At 50.4% G+C, this 16,521-nt stretch overlaps 1 protein-coding gene across 1 annotated transcript in view; it reads left to right on the top strand.

Annotated features, from left to right (window-relative positions):
* Positions 1 to 16,521, top strand: part of SGPP2 (sphingosine-1-phosphate phosphatase 2) — a 96,219-nt gene that overhangs the window by 77,766 nt on the left and 1,932 nt on the right. Inside the window, exon 4 of the mRNA XM_075530209.1 lies at positions 2,414 to 2,503. Within this exon, the coding sequence (XP_075386324.1) occupies positions 2,414 to 2,503 (90 nt within the window). The remainder of the gene's footprint in view (positions 1 to 2,413; positions 2,504 to 16,521) is intronic.

Here is a 16,521-nt window from a genome sequence, read left to right as displayed (position 1 = left end):
GGTTTCTCTGTTTTGTCATGGTTGGGTTGTTTTCTTCTTATTTTGCTTTGTCTGGTTTTCTGTAGACGAAATCCAGGATTGGTACATCTATGACGTCAATAACTGGATTCGTAATTCCCTAGGTGCGTGGCAGGGGAAGGTGGGGGAATGGAGAGCTAACAACCCTGAGTGTGAGAAAGAACAGGTTCTGTAATTTATCTTAATGATTGCACACTTCTTCTTAGCATGATTGAACTATTACCTTGTATGACATGTGAATTATATGCCAATCAAACTATTTAAAAAAATAAACCTAATGGGGGCAGGATGGCAGGAGGGGTGAGAGATGGTCCCTGGAGGGGATGAACCCCGTATGAATGATTGAATGGACAACTGATGATCCCCTCTATAAACTAATTCACAATTAAGAGTTGTGATTAAAGTTGTGATTAAAAGTGCCTGCTCCAGAGAGACCTGGGGATGGGAATGGGATGATGGGAAGAAAAGCTGCCAACGGAGGCTGATGATAGGAAACCACACACATACACACACACACACACACACATTTCTGCTCACAACTTGAAGACACCTGGGCCGTCTTTAAAAAATTCCCTTCAGCTACTTGATACAGTAATTTTTATAGTCTGAGTTGTGTTTGTAACTTCTCCATTTAATGTTTAATGGCAAATCTATTTAGTTTTGAGTTGATTTGCTTTTTAAAAGCTCTGAGCAAGGGTTTCGTTATATAAATGTATTTTGAAGCCTATGCCCAGCCTCCAGTGTCTGAAAACATCAACTCACTGATTTTTAACAGCTTTGCGATGGAAACCAGAGGCCCGGCAAATGGCAAGGCCAGGTGGTGCGGTTCAGTTCACGTGCCCCATTAGGAAGTACACGTTGAACTTGGCCTCCGACTGCGTGAGGCCTCCAGGTCTGAGCCTGTCCCCACATGACTAGCCTTGGGGCCTTGAGCAAGTCATCTTAACCTTTTCAGCCCCTCTGATGAGAGCCAAAGGCGGTGAGTGATGTGGGGAAGCATCACTGGGAACTAGGAAGTTCAGTGCTACGGTAACTAACTGTTGCAAGTTTAGACTGTCCTCATTTGCTAAGAGGAGCCAAGTACAGGACTTAGCCCCTAGCGTTGAGTGACAATCAGATGGGATGGTGGCCGTCAAGTACTTCGTCTTTCACATAGCTGTGGCACTCTGGTTTTTATTCGGATATCTTTGAACGAATTAAGGAAGCCCTGACGATGCCGTGTGTTACACGTTGGACAGCTAAATCTCAAGCTCAGCTGTTCAAAACCAGCAGCTGCTCCACAGGAGAAAGATGCGACTTTCTACCCCCGCATGAGCTCCAGTCTCAGAAACCCGCAGAGGAGGCTCTCTGTCCTATAGGGTTGCTGTGTGTCCGAATCCACTTAATGGCAGCGTGTGAAAGAAATGGAAGACGCCGTTTGACCGCGTGGCTCATAACGCTGGGTTAATTAGTAAGCAAAGTATTTGCAGGTTCCTAATACAAGGTAGCATTAGCCAGACTTCCCCAGCGGCTCCTGTTATCAACTGACAAAAGCTGAGCTTGAGGGAATCTGGCATTTTGCGTTGACATCTGTCTATAAATCGGTCTCTTCGTCGCTGGGCCCATGAACTCGGGTCCTTTTCAGGAAGTCATTGATCATCCAACCCGTGACCTCCAGATTATAGCATTTCCCGTCGCCCCTGCCCTGATACGTGCGAGACTGAAGAGGCGTGGCACTGGCTGATGGTGTTGGTGGCGAATGCTGACTGGACCATGGCTTCCAGAGAAATGAGCAACTCCTTAGAAGCAAGCATGGCGAGACTTTGTCTCACTTACCGTTGGACTTGTTATCGCGAGGGACCGGTCCCTGGGGAAGGACATCATGCTTAGTCATGTGGACGGTCAGCAAGAAGGAGGAAGACCGCCGGTGATGTGGACCGACCCAGTGACTGCAACAGGCAGCTCATGCGTAGCGTTGACTGTGCAGACGGTCTAGGACCAGGACCACGCAGGGTTTCCTGTTGTCCGCAGAGTCCTTACAAGTCAGAACCCAGCGTAACCGCACCGAACAAGTACCGTCTACACCCAGGTAGAGACAGAGTGATTTAATCCACTACAACTGCCAACACGATGGCAAGCCAGGTTCTACTGAGTCTTGCTCGCACAGTTCTATCTGGTCACCATCCATCTCCACCCACCACTCCCCCCCTGTGAGCCACATTCCTCTGCCCATCTCCCGCCCCTTCCTTCCGTTTAAAGATGGGTGCAGATCGTCAGGTTTCTGATCTGTGGGATGTGCAATTCAGAGCAGCGGCCTGGTGGAGGACTATCTGTTCTTCCCGCTGGCACGCAGCAGCAGACCCTGGATCTGAGCACCGTATGAGCCTCTCGTTCACTGACCCCCTTGTCTCCACAGTATCCGTTTGCCTTGGGACTGACGATGGCCGTGGTGTTCTCGACCCTGGTGTGTCTCAGCCGACTCTACACTGGAATGCACACAATCCTGGTAAGGCTGTGTCCTCCAAGCTCACCAGCATTGCTTGCAGAGCCCTGTGGTTGGCGTGCCCATGATTCCCCTCCCTGGTCATTCCTGCCTTAATTACCTCGCTCGCCAGGCCAGTGCGTTGTTACTACTTTGCAGTGTGTGTGTGTGTCATGAAAGTAATGAATCTTAGAGATGTCATCAGCGAATCTGAGTTCCTGACAGATCCTCGGCCCTTGGACCCTCAGCCCTTGGACTCAATTGCCCTGAGTTATCAAGGCAGAGAGTACACCCAGGACCAAGGATGGGCATGCGTGGACCCAGTCCCCCACCTCGCTCCTCACAGAGGCAAGTTCAGGGGTCTTGGTGCCCTTGTGTGGCAGGCCAGGGGCTTGTCGATCTGGAGAACCCAGAAATCATGGGTAGTACCTCCCATGATGTTTCTTTAGGCTGTTGGTGCTGGTGGGATCATGTTGGCTAAGGGTCTGTTCATCTAGGGCCCCCACCCCCACCCCGGGCTGCCAGCGCTGGCCCAGTTAAAAAGACTTCAGAGTTATTTTCCTTGTGCGGCAACGTGCAACTACCTTGAAGCTCCCGAGAACGAGAACGGGGCTGACCCTAGTTTCCCAGAGGCACCCTTCGTCCTCCTGATTAGAATGAGAGGGCTTGGTGTTTTGTAAAACAGAGAAACAGGCCTGGCTAATTGCGTTGTTTCAAGAGTGAAGGCTTAAAGGGGCGTTGGCAAAGCCCTCCAAAGGAAGCGTTGTCCTTTCCTGGCCAGCCTGTGCTGATCGGATGAGAGGGTCGGGGAGGGGTGGGGAAGCCCTCCCTGGGAGAGAGGAGCAGATTCAGATTCGGCAGAGGCAAAGACCTGGAAGGGTGGGGACCCCAGGGATAGAGGGCATGAGGCCTCAGGAGGTTCTCATGCCTGTTTCTCTCAGGATGGCAAGCGGCCCTCACAGGAAACCCGAGAGGTGCTGATGGGGCAGGAGTCTGGCTGGGCCGAAGGTGATGGACAGGAGTGCTTGGGAGGGGGTGAGACCAGATTGGAGAAGCACTGAGGAGCCAGCCTTGATTCGTTCCATGACCGCCCTGGAGGGCTGGAGGAACTGGGGTAGCATGGACAGGTCGTAGAACGCCCAGTGAATAGGCACCCTCCCTGAGGCGGGGCCCGAGCAGGTTTGGCAAGCCCAGTGACACCGCTTGGCAAGCCCAGTGACACCACTGTGCAGGTGGCATGTATATGCTCAAAGGATGGGTATGCACATGGAATCCAGGGGGTGACCGGACCGGGGAGCCTCAGGCAGGCCCAGAGCCAGGCAGGGTCAGTGCTACCCTGGGCCCAGTGAGCGTTGACAGGGGGCAGGGTCACAGACAGCAGCAGGAGGCAGACCCAGAGAAGCAAAATGGGGAGGCCAACCAGTAAAGAAGCTCACTCTGATTGAGGCTGCCTACGCATCAGGTCCTCCACCCAGCTGCCCACCCATCGGACTGTGCGGCTCCGAGTCACTATGATGCTGGACCCTGTGCCACTGGGATTCCCAATGCCACTGTGGTCACCACGGTGGGCAGGTGTCAGTGGCACTCCCACCACAAAGACTGGCTGGCAGCAAGGATTCGGGTTGAGATCAGACTGCGCTGTGGCAGGTGTCCCATATACAGCACAGCCTGTTACTGGCAGGAGGAGGGGTGCTGGCCAACCGAGCCCCAGTGTTGCTTTTTGTCCGTCTCTGAGTGTACACTTTCCCTGTTCTTTCAGAGGCTCCCAAACGGGAGATTGTCTTTTCATTTGTGTTCGCTGGGGAACAGGGACCAGAGCCAATCAAAATGCAGATCACTTGTGATGCTCTAAATTAAAGTGCAGACAGTGCTGACGTTGAATCCTTTGACGTATAAAGCCATCAGCCCAAATGTACAAGCAGTAAAATTAGGTGGCATCTTTGTTGCTGTTCGGACAGTGGATATTTGTAATTTGAATAAATGGCCAGTGACACTTCCAGGATTTTGGACTTGAGTGAGCTGAAATATCGCTCTATTTTATTGTCTCTAAATGGATTGAGCTGCAGATAATTATATAGGTATTAGGTTTTATTTGCGCACTTATTATTTTTCCCCTAAGTGTTGTTTTAGTTTTGGTTGGAGTTGGAGGATGTTGAAAAGGCTTCTAAAATATTAAATTATCCGCAGACCATAGGAAACGGATTTCTGGCGTTGGGCTCGAGCATTTTGGGAGGGGTGTTTTCAAACTGACCACTTAAAATACCACACACACACACACAACTTCTAAGTGACTTTCTTAATATGGGAAAGAAAACCAGTCAGATGCCAATTACATACACCCCAGCATGCCCTACTTTCTCCCCTGCCCCGGGCGTGAGCTGAGGTTCTGGAGGGGAAGGGACTAGACCATATTTCTGAGCACACTCACCTCTGTATGATGCCCAGGATTTTCTGTGTAACTCAGAAAGAGATGCCTTTACCCTTTTGTAAAATAGACCATCATTTCTGGCTCCAGAAGTCCTTAGTACTGATGGTATCACAAGCATTTAGTCTTTCTGATGATGATAGAAAGAAAGAAATTCTTTTCTACCCTAGAAGAGGTTCAGGCAGATAGCTTTTGTAATGATATGAAGGCAAATTGAAGTATTTGATGACTCCGTATTAATCGAGTCAAAATTTGGGCTTAGTAAAAAGTGTGTTTTTTTTCTCCACCGTGATTTTAATTCCACATGTACTCTGAAGCCAACAAGATTTGCTTTGATTGTCTAAGAGTCGTTGCCCATTTGTGTGAGGCCACATATTTACCCTTTATGTTATGTTGTTCCCAGAGCCCCAGCTTCCATCTGGTATCTTGTGGCTTCTTCCTAAACTATTCCACGCAGTGTTTCTGCTAGTGTGTTACGCAGGGTTCTCTAGAGAAACAAAAAATAGGATACTTATGATATAAAAAGGACAGACTTATACAGCGAGAAGGAATACAACAGCTAATTAGTCCACGTGGCAGTACAGAAGTCTCAGTTCAACTCACTTTTGTCGGACAGTTAATACACTGAAGGTCCTTTCTCATGCTGGCCGCTGGTCCAAGGTCAAGGAAGCAGACAGCAAAGTGGTTGGTGGGAGGCACAGAGTCTGCCTGCAGGCAAGAGGAGCAGAATCGAACTGGCCCACGGACAGCAGACATAGCAAGGTTGGGAGGCAACAGCAGGACGATGAAATGTTGAGACATAGCAGAGCCCAGTAGCAGGCAGCAGCAGCCTAGTCACGCAGGTCATGACAGAGCCTCAAGGTTGCACAGCATGGCAATATGATCCAGCATGATCCATGGGTTGGCTCAGCTCACGGGTAGTGCAGCACACGGTTGAGGCAGAGCAGCTAATTCAGGCAGTGGCACGCTGGTCCTATCACCGGGCAGAAAGAGGAAGAACCCGGCTCTAGAAAGCCATTTATTTCATTTGCCCTCTAATCAAGCTGCTACCTAATTGACAGGCTAAACCACCCACATGTTCCTAGGAAGCCATGTTGGCACCAAAAACCTATCACAGCTAGCATGCTGCTTCTGGCCAGGCTTTCAACCATGTCTTTCCAGGCATGTCCTCATTTCACTTCTGTCTGACCCCTGCTTTTTGTTCCTCCTTGAATTCTCCCTCTTTTGTAGGCTATGATCTTCCCCTTCACCTAGTTACCCCAATCTCCCCTCTAGTCTTTTCCTTCCCCATCCATCCCTTTCCCCCTCACCCCTAAGCCATCAAAGTCCGTTTCTTTTGGTAGGAAAACCTTGATTTGATCACGTAGGATTGTTGCCCTTTATTGATTGACTAACTTCACTCAGCATAATGTCTTCCAACCCCACTTCCCTTTTGGAAGGATGTTTGCGGTAGATAGACAATTCCCTGTGTCCCTCCCTGCAGGTCCTTGAGCTGGTCTGTTGACTGTGACCACCTGCCCACTGAGCCAAAGTTACACACCTACCAGCAGTGTTCATTGTGGTTTCCATGGTGACTGAATGGTGGGTTTGAACTGCTGACCTCATGGTTAGTAGCTGCATTGCTTAACCGGGCTGGCCCAATTGACAGCAAGTTTCCGGATCTCATCCCTTCCCAGAAAGAATGACTGCTGTGAAATGATGGCTAAACCATTGGAAGACGCACAGAACTTTCTATGCTTCGAGCCCTTTCTAAGGGCTTTCCCCAAGCACACATGGAAACATATCAATGGCAAAACTTAGGGTTTGTGAGGCAGCAAGCACATAGACTACTTATGAGTACGGGTGGCAAGCAGCAACTTACTGAGGGAGGTTCTGATGTTGTCTTAACTTTTACCCAGGAAGTGCAGAGAGGCAAAGTTATGGGGCCAAGCTTGTGTAACTGGTTAGAAATGGAACTGAGCTTTTCTATGAAGCCACTTGGCTTCAGAATTTTTGCTTTTAATTACCGTTAGATTACTACCCCTCCAGGATGGTTATTAATGCGTTCAATAGCAAGCAGTCCAAACTCATTAAATAGTCCCATCAGTCGGGTTCGGTTTGAAATGAAGGAAGGGATTTCGATCGAGTAGACTTGTTGTACAGCCATTATCAAATAATGTATTTCTGATTTCATAAAAAGGGATCTATGACATATTGCTAGTCCCAAGTCCCAAAAGAACTTCTACAACATGGTGCTGTTGGTGATAAAACTATGTGGGAGAGGATAGGGACAGAGGCCTCTGAAATGCGTCTATTATGATTATTGTTTAGACAGTGAGCCTGACTCCATTTACAAAAACAATGAAAGCTAATATGATTCTTCATGGAAACGGACTGAGTCGTTGTTCCTCTATCCTAGTATGTTTCTTGTTATAGAATAGCTCATTTTTGACAAAGCGCCTGATAGTCATTGCATGAGTGAATGAGTTAACAGTTTCCTGAACTCCGGCTTTCAGATTAAAAAGTCCTGCAAGCGCAGTGGTTAAGCGCTCCTCTGATACAGGAAATGGAGAGCCGTGCAATCCTACTTGGGTTTTTCGGGAGAAAGACCTGGCAGTGGGATCCCATGACAACCCAGTGGGCAGTGGGGCTCAGCCTTGTGGGGTTGCTCGGAGTCAAAATCCACGCAGTGCCACCCCTCGGCACTTCTCTGCTTGCCACCGAGCACTGTGTGAGGAGTTCCCAGAGCAGACGAGAGGACTTAGCTTTCTCTCTGATGCAGGCATCCTCAAACTACGGCCTGCGGGCCACATGTGGCCTCCGGGGACATTTATCTGGCCCGCCAGGTGTTTTTGCTGCCGCTGCCTGTCCTACTTAGCAGCAGACTCGTCCAGTGTGCATAGGAATTTGTTCATAGTTTTTTTTTAACTATAGTCCGGCCCTCCAGCAGTCTGAGGGACAGTGAACTGGCCCCCTGTTTAAAAAGTTTGAGGACCCCCGCCCTGATGGGACTTGCCTCTTTTATGATTTCTGTCCTCTCTCTGTGTCTTCTCTTTATAAACAGCCCTTAATTTGAGTTTTGGCAAGAGCATAAATACAACCTAAGTTTCAAAGAGCGCTTCTCTTTTGTCCCTTGATGGTTTGGGAATCAATTTAAAGTCGCGCAGACTGTTGAGTAGCAAAATGCCTTAGTCATTGTCCTGCCTCCCAAATTGGATTCAGAAACAGAGCCAAGAAGAGGCCAAGCGGAAGTGGCATTCATCCTTTATTAGTGCGCTGGGAAGAGAGGTTCCCCAGCAAAGGCTTGGAGGGCGGACCCGGGCTCAGCTAAGGCAGAGAGGAAGAGTAAGCGGGGTCCAGACAGTCTGCCCGTCCCAGCCAAAAAACTGCCCGAGAACTGGCCCAATCTGCTAGCTACTCGGCAGCACTGGGATTCGAGCATGCTTTTCAAAAGGTGACATCAGAGCTCTTGTCCAAATGTAAAATGAACACATCAAGGGCGTCACTCAACTCGGTCATTAGCGAAGGAACCAGGAAAATGTTAAGGAGCGCTAACGACGTATAGGCAACTCAAGAGAGAAATGTAACAGCAAGGATGCTGGGTTACCTGGGAAACAGTGGACAGTCACCCAGGGCAACAGACTGTAACTTCCGGGGTTGTTGTTTCCACTCACTGGAAGGTGCTCCCCTTCCGGTGCCCCCAAAGACAGTGAGTGAGTGAGTGTGTGAGTGAGTCAGTGAGTCAGTGAGTCAGTGAGTCTACTTTCCCTCGGTAGCCTGCTCTCACAACACAGATGCAGAATTGATTTTCTCTGAACCCCATCAGCAGTGACATTGCCAGTGAAGGTCTGCAGATGGTCAGCCTCCAGGGGGCACGCATTCTGGGCTGTGGAAAGTAGCGGGCTGGACACTTATCGGGGAGCTGCAGGCAGATGCTGAACAGGAGCAGACTCGCTTTGTCTTTTGACCCTGAAAATCAGCTGAAGGCCCAGGCTTTAGCTGTAACCCAAACCTACAACTGGGTCTGTGTTCGTGCACGTTCGTGGGAAAGCACCCTAAAACATGCTTCCTTGGAAGGAGGTTAGAACATTCCATGCGTCACATTTTTAGATGCACGCAGGGCTTCCTCTAAGTCCTCTTGCTTTGTTTGTTTATTCGAACCCATGAAACCTCTGTGACCGTGCGCCAGGGGTAATGCGGTGCCCTTGTGCACAGCTGGGTCTCTGTACCCTATTCTGAGCCCTCGCACATTGTGACAAACTTGTATCTCCTTGTAGCTTGAATAGCATTTTTTCAAGATTGCAAAGTTCAAGATTTCACGTAGTTTGGCTGTGTTGTCAGGAGGGACCAGTCCCTGGAGAAAGACATCAAGCTGGGTGAAGCAGAGGGTGGGCACAAAAGTGGAAGACGCTCAACGACATGGATTGACACAGAGGCTGCACAAGTGGAAGGGTGGCCCAGGGCCCGGCAGTGTTTCCAGCAGTTGTATCAGGGTCACATGGATCAAGAAGGAAACATATCAAGAACACAACCCCGCCCTGGCCGACTCAAGTCTCTAAGTCTGATGCTACTGCACAGGCCCCTCTTCAGACTCACACAGCCACGTGCAGTGATGCAGACCGCACGTGTGTCACAGGCTGGTATGTGCAAGATCGCTTGGGTCCAGAGTTGCTGGAAAACACAGCAGGGCTCTGGCCGCTCGCTGCGTGGCCAGCAAGCAGGAAAGTAAAGGCAGAGGCGGGGGGTGGGGGGAGGTTCCTTGGGCCCTCCCTACGAGAAGGCCATGGCCATAAGGAGGCACCATCAGGTTGTGACCTGACTGACAGGTGGATGTCACCCTGCACTTTCATAGATCCTCAAATTGACGTGAACTTTTGTAACACCACAGGTCGCTAGGAGTCAGCCTGGGCTCGAGGACACCTGGCAACCATAGCCACAAAGTTCAGTGCTTCACCTTGGAGATTAGTATGCCCAAAGACACACACTGCCTGGCACAGAGTGACCATCACTGTTATTGCAGTTGTCGCTGGTGCTGTGTGCTGTTGGGTCAGTTTGGGCTTGTAGCGGTCCTGTGGACAACAGAAGGCAAAGCTGCCCGGCCTGCGCCATCACAAGTGCTCACAATGCTGTCGTGTTTGAGCCCATGCGTGCAGTCCCTGTGTCATTCTGCCTCATCAAGGGCCTTCCTCTTTGCCCCGCCCTGTACTTTGCCAGGCATGATGGCTCGCCTCACCCAAACCAGAGCGTGGCCGTGGTTGACGTCGGTGTACCAGTCTGCAAAGCAAGACAGATGTACAATGAAAAAGTCCCACTGACTACCATGGCCTTGGGTGGAGGCAGCCTCCCCCGGCCACTGACTGGGCCAGGCCTACTTTGCCTCCCGACCATGAGCATCCAAGTCACCAGATCAACAAGATCTGTCAGCGCTTCATTCCGGGTCACTCCTACACAGCACTGTGAGAGCCAGAGCCGGCCTGTCTGACAAGCACCAGGCCGACATTTTCCCCTTGTGGGGTTCACTGGGTGACACGGTGGCTTCTGTGCTGGGCTGCTACGTTCAACAGGTGCAGTACAAAGCCTCCAACCACCCCAAGGGAGAAATCGGAGGCTGACTGATCCTGGAAAGATTCACAGCGTCAGAAACTCCCAGGGGAAGTTCAACCCCGTTCTGCAGGGTGTCTGTGAGTCAGAATCGACTTGACAGCAGTAAGGTTTGAGTTTTAATAAAACCAGAAACCAAACTCGGTGCCATAGAGCCGATGCTGACTCGTCGCAGGCCTATGGGACTGCGTAGAACTGCCCTGGTGGGTTTTGGGAATATTAACTCTTGCAGGAGAAAGCTTGGTCTTTTTCCTAAGGAGTGGCTGGTGGTTTCGAACTTATAACAAGGATTGGAGTTTTAACCATGGAAAACCCGCCAAGCTGCGCCCTGTCAAATGTAGCAAACCTGTGGAGCCCAGGAAAGCCAGGCAGTCCTGCCGGTTTGGACGTCACAGGTGACTCTGTGGGGATGCACGTCACAGGTGACTCTGTGGGGATGCTCCATTCATATGATTCTGTTGTTTTTATCCAGCTGCTTAGGTCCCAAGAAAGCGTGTGCCTAGCTCGAGCCTGCTCCTCTCGGCTGACGAGCCCATAGGGGCCACCGCACCAGGGGAGCCAGAGAACCTCTTCCCAGTCCGGTCACAAGACTAGCAGCTGAGTTCTCACTAAGAAAGGGAACAGACTCTTGGGTCCACCTGGACCCCCAAATCAAGACCAGCATATCAGCAAACTCCCCAGCTGATTCCACGTTCAACCCCGATTAAAACACCAGGAATGCCCCAGCCTCACCCTTGCCCCACCCCCAGCCAGTGGGGTGCCAGTGGCAACTCCTTCTCCACCTGCAGTGATGTGGCATTGACCTCAGGTCCCTCGGCCATCCAGATTGGAAGTGGCTGAAGGTGTGACAGTGCCCTTTGTGCCTTTTAGCACGTTGCCCTTCCCTGGACCTGTCATTCTTGCAAGCTGCCCTGCCGTCGTTGTCAATGATGATGTTATAACCTGCCCGGCATGTCATAATCCTACCGGCCTGCCAAACACGCCGATTCATCCTTCTCAGACTTGTTTGTGTCAGTGAGGACAGTGGGTGGGGATGTTGGGTCTTGCTGAAGGAAGGCCTGCTGTTTGGACTTGTTAGAATTTTTAAAGTCAAGACGAGGAGCAGTTGTTTCCTAAACCATGATGACTGTGGATTAAGGAGAAATACACTCAACTCTAAACTGAACTCGCCGCCATTGAGCCGATTCCAGCTCACAGCAAGCCTATACAACAGACCGTGTCTGAGACTGTAACTGTGGGAGTAGAAAGGCTTATCTTTCTCTCTTGGAGTGGCTAGTGGTTTCAAACTCCCGACCTTTTAGTTAGCAATCCAACTGTGCCACTAGGACACAGTACACCCAATTATCTTTCTACCTAACATCATATTACACTGGGCTTGTAATTCTAGGAGCCCTGGTGGTGGAGTGGTTAAGCACTGGGCTGCTAACCACAAGGTCAGCAGTTCGAACCCACCAGTTGCTCTACAGGAGAAAGATGGGGGCTTTCTCCTCTCATCAAGAGTTACAGGCTCAGAAACCCACAGGGGCCGTTTTACCCTTTCCTGTAGGGTCACTGTGAATAGCAGTCAGCTTGAAGGCAGTGAGGTGTGGGTTTGTTTTGTTTTGTTTTGAAGTTAGTCTATCATAGTAGAAACTGAAGAACTGCCCTGATTTCTTTGTTGGCCAGACTGTGAGTTTGAAAAGCACGGCAAAAGCAGAGCTGACCTAAGTCCAGTGCTTTCCATAGAGATGATGCACACCCAGCCCTGCGTTTCCTTTTTCTGAACATGCACTGACATGAACTGCTTGCTCCCTCTCATCCGAGGAGCCTGGGCGGCACTAGTGGCTTGTAGTCAGCAGCTCATCTCAAAGTTGGCAGTTCAGACCCAGCCCGGGACCGCGGAAGAGAGGACTGGCCGACTGCTTTGGTAGAGCTTACAGCTAAGAAAACCCAGCACCTGTGACACCTGGGGTCACCCTGAGCCAGGACCAGCTCTCTAGCAACAGGGATTAGAGCCGTGCTTCTCCACCTTCCTCGCACCGCAACCCTTTCACACAGTCCCTCGTGTGGTGGGGACCCCCAACCATCAAACAATATTCATGGCTACTTCATCGCTGTCATTTTGCTATTGTGATGAATCGGGCGACCCCCGTGAAAGGGTCGTTCAATCCCCAAAGGGGTCGCGACCCACAGGTTGAGGACTGCTGCTTCAGAGTAAAATCTTCCAAAGGGAGGAGACCCTAACTTGCTGTCCAGATGTTGCTAGAGAGTCGAGTCTGAAGCAGGGTGTAGCCATGGGTCCCGTCATGATAGAGTAATCATCTCTCTCCAAACTCACTGTCACGGAATCAATTCCCACTCACAGCACAGGGCAGAACTGCCCCTGTGGGTTCAGACTATACCTCGTTGCACAAATAAAAAGCCCTGTAGTTGGCCCATAGAGCAGTTAGTGGGTTCAAACTACTGACCTTGCAGATCGCAGCCCAGTGAGCATACTCCCCTCTGTGCCACCAGGGCTTCCTATCCGTGACCCAGTGCCCACCAAAGACCTGCTCCTCTCAGGAGGGCCGGCTGCCCACTCAGACACAACGGGGCAAAGTGTATCTGCTCCCTGCTTTCCACAGATCTCCGAGGACATGGGTGTGCTTCAGTTGGAGATGTACATTGTTTTGGACAGGTGCCCACACCTCATCCCTAACTGCATAACAGATCGGTTTCTCTCTGCAATCGTATGTATCAGATTCACGAGCAACCATGCCTCCCTTCTGCCATTTGGCTTCTGTTGAATCTTATCTGCGTGATGCTCAAAAATCGAAGTCCTGGTGAGCTAGGAAAAGCAGCAGCATCCTGTCGGTGCTAGCCCAGCAACCTGACCGGTCTCTGACGGAAAATGGAACCTTCTGTCATCCTGGCGGGACTGGGTCGCTTCCCTTTGTTTTTGACGTAAAGGGTCGGCTTGCAATCAGAACGGCCCAAAGCTGGCCTGGACTTTTTGCTCTGCTCTGGGCTTCAACTCCCTCTGAGAAGACAGCCAAGGGCAAAGAAGGCCCTTCATGATCTCAGCAGGGGCCCTGGCCGAGGGTAAGATGCCAGACTCAGAGTTCTGGGCATAAATAGTTGCAAGATCTGAATGTATTCCTTCCTGCCAATCGAATGAATAGGTCTGTCCGTCTGTTCCCTATCCCCCCTCACTTTCTAGCTAGCTAACCTTGTGTGGGCTCTTCAATAGGCTTCTTCGGGGAAGGGATTGGAAGGGAGAGTGTAAATTTATGGCTTATGGGAATGTGATGGGATGTAGGGTCAGGACTCAGATCCTGGGGCTAGCACTGCTGATGAAAAATCCAGAGATGTTTACCGACAGGTGGACTGTTTGTGTTTGAATGCACACACCGCTTCGAGTGCTTCTGTAAGCATTCGCTGAGACTGTTTCCCACAGCTCCATCTCTCAGTGTTCTTTTCTAAACACTTTACATCGCTTGTCTCTGTTCTGACTTCACCTAATGAGATAGAACACAGCTCCAGTTTTTGTCCAAAGACTAAATGTTATCGTTGAAAATGAGACGAGGTACAAAAGTCAAAGGGACGTGCATTTTAACTTCTGGAAAATGTTAGTTTCCATGTCATGATCTTTTTGGCCCCAAAGGATTCCCTAGGCGGCCCCGGCACCTGGGCTGGTCGCTTGGGTTGAACGGCTCTTTCTGCTTCCGGCGGTACCACCCGGGAGTAACCCCGAGCACTCATCCCGAGTGCGCTTCTTTCCCGTGGCGCTCACACTGGGGGTAGTCCTGAGGTTCGTGCTGATTTATTGTAGAGGGTTGGCATGTTGTGACAAGGGCAGACTCACTGCCATCAAGTCAATGCCTACTCATAGCGACCCCATAGGACCGGGGAGCACAGCCCCTGTGGTGGTAACACCTGATGGGAAAGAAGAGAAAGCCCGTCTTCCTCCCAAGGAGTAGCGGGTGGTTTTGAACTGCTGACCTTGCTTCCTTGTGACAAAGAGCAGCATCGGCTCATTCTTGGCTTTACCATCCTGAGGCCTTCTCTTTGGTTCTATTCGTGTTAGAATAATACCAACGGGTGTCGACTGGAGAAGCGTTCAGAAAGAACTGAGATGCATAAATAAATAATATAGTCCACGGTCACATCCGGATAGAAGCAGACCAACCGCTGGAAACATTGTAGCTTGTTCCCGTCTCATATTTACTGGGACATGCAAGGATACATTTACATGAAGGGAGGCCCACTCTTTACAGAAGCGCTTGGGTCGCCCTTGTTCCATCTCGCCTACTGCAACCAGAGGCCCATAGCTGTGGAATGCTACCTTTCAAAGCTGTCTCAGTAAAGAATCTTTACTGCGCCATTTGGGCCTCACTTTTGGTATAAACAACATCAAAATGTGCTGGATTTGTAGCGGTCCAGATTTGGGTCCGTTTTAGGACGTGTACTTCAGTCTTTATGTCATCTGATTGTGTTTTCTGATGATTGGCAGCAGAGCACATATGTGGGATTTGGGGTTTACTTGGTGTGTGTGAAAGTAACCCACCAGGAACCATCCTAAATGCCAACATTGGTGCCCACCTTGGTTTTCTCTTAGAACAAATTCCTAGCTGGGGGGGGGGGCAGGGTCTAGAATAATTGGGTCTTTGTGTTTGAATTCGAGAGAAAGATGAGGCTTTCTACTCCTGTGAAAACTGACAGTCTCAGAAACTCACAGGGTTGTTATGAGTCAGAACTGATTTTGGTTTGAATGTTCAAATACAGAGCACTCCCAAACCACCCCCATGCCGCCATCGAGTCAGTGCTGATGACTCATGGCAACCTCATGGTGGTTTAGAAAGTCAAGCGCTCCCCTGCTGACCAAAAGCTTGGTAGTTCAAAACCAGCCAGCTGCGCCGGGGGAGGATGTGGCACTCTGCGGCTGGAAAGATCGACGGCCTTGGAAACCCTCTATGGCAGGGCTACCCTATCGGAAAGGGCTTTTCTGAGCTGGAATTTGACCTGATAGCAATTTTATTTTGGTCTCTCAGGCTGTCTTCACTTCTTGTTTCTGTCCAAAGCACATGCGCACTTCCCTTCTCTCCCGCATCCACCTGTTAAAGAACAGCCAAGCCTGTTGCCACTGAATGGAGTCTGTCCCCAGCAGTGTCCTCCTGCCTGCCTCCTCCACTCTGTGCTTTTGTGGGCGACCTGCCCATCCTGCAGAGGGCTGCTGCTCTTCCCTGAACCCCTTCCCCTCTGCCCCCAGGGCCCAGCCAAACACGTGACTCTGTCATCCCCCACGAAACCACCTCTTTGGGGTTTGGGGAAACCATCGCAGCAGACCCAAACCAAAGACGGAGATTGGATGCAGTGAGCTTCCACCTGAGAATTCAGTGGTTAAAAAACCAATTAAAAAAACTAATGTACAAAGGTATTCTTGAATTTCTCAAGCATAAAATCATTGTTTTTTTAATAATCATTGTTTTTAGAAGACATGTGGAAGACTTTATTATAAGAAGCTTATAGCTCCAGAGTAGCAATCATTTCTGTGTTTTCCTGACAGAAACACCTAAATGCATTATAATACCCCCTTTTATACTTGAAAACCTGACTGTGTGGTCAGAAGGGATAAAAATCTGTGCCCACAGGCATGTTGGCTAAGATGATATTTGCTTCAACTGCCGAGGCTCAGAACCAAAGCGGTCTGGTCTCCTGAGGCGCTCACTGGAGAAGAGCAGGATTCATTGACTAGGGCTCTTTGGACCAGCTGTCTTTGGGCTGTTGAATTTGGTCATGCCAGAGTGCCCCTGAGAAACAAGGGGGTGCGACTTCATCTCTCACACGCTGTGGGCGTGTTGTCAGGGGAGACCAGCCCCTGGAGAAGAACATCGGGTGTGGTAGAGGGGAGGGGCAGCGACAGGGAGGAAGGCCCTCCAGGGGATGGGTTGGAACTGCTGACCTGGCGCTAGCAGCCCAGGCCTAACCCACCGCTTCCCCGGGCTGCCTGAGATTCGCCCGTGTGTGGAACCAAACAGTCGCCCCAGAGATAAAACGGGAGCCTTAGGGCGCCAGGAGT

This window comes from Tenrec ecaudatus, chromosome 13 (assembly GCF_050624435.1).
Source record: "Tenrec ecaudatus isolate mTenEca1 chromosome 13, mTenEca1.hap1, whole genome shotgun sequence".
In the NCBI taxonomy this organism is placed as follows: Eukaryota; Metazoa; Chordata; class Mammalia; order Afrosoricida; family Tenrecidae; genus Tenrec; species Tenrec ecaudatus.
Note: the sequence above shows the minus strand (reverse complement) of the source record. Positions and strands in the feature narration are given on the sequence as shown.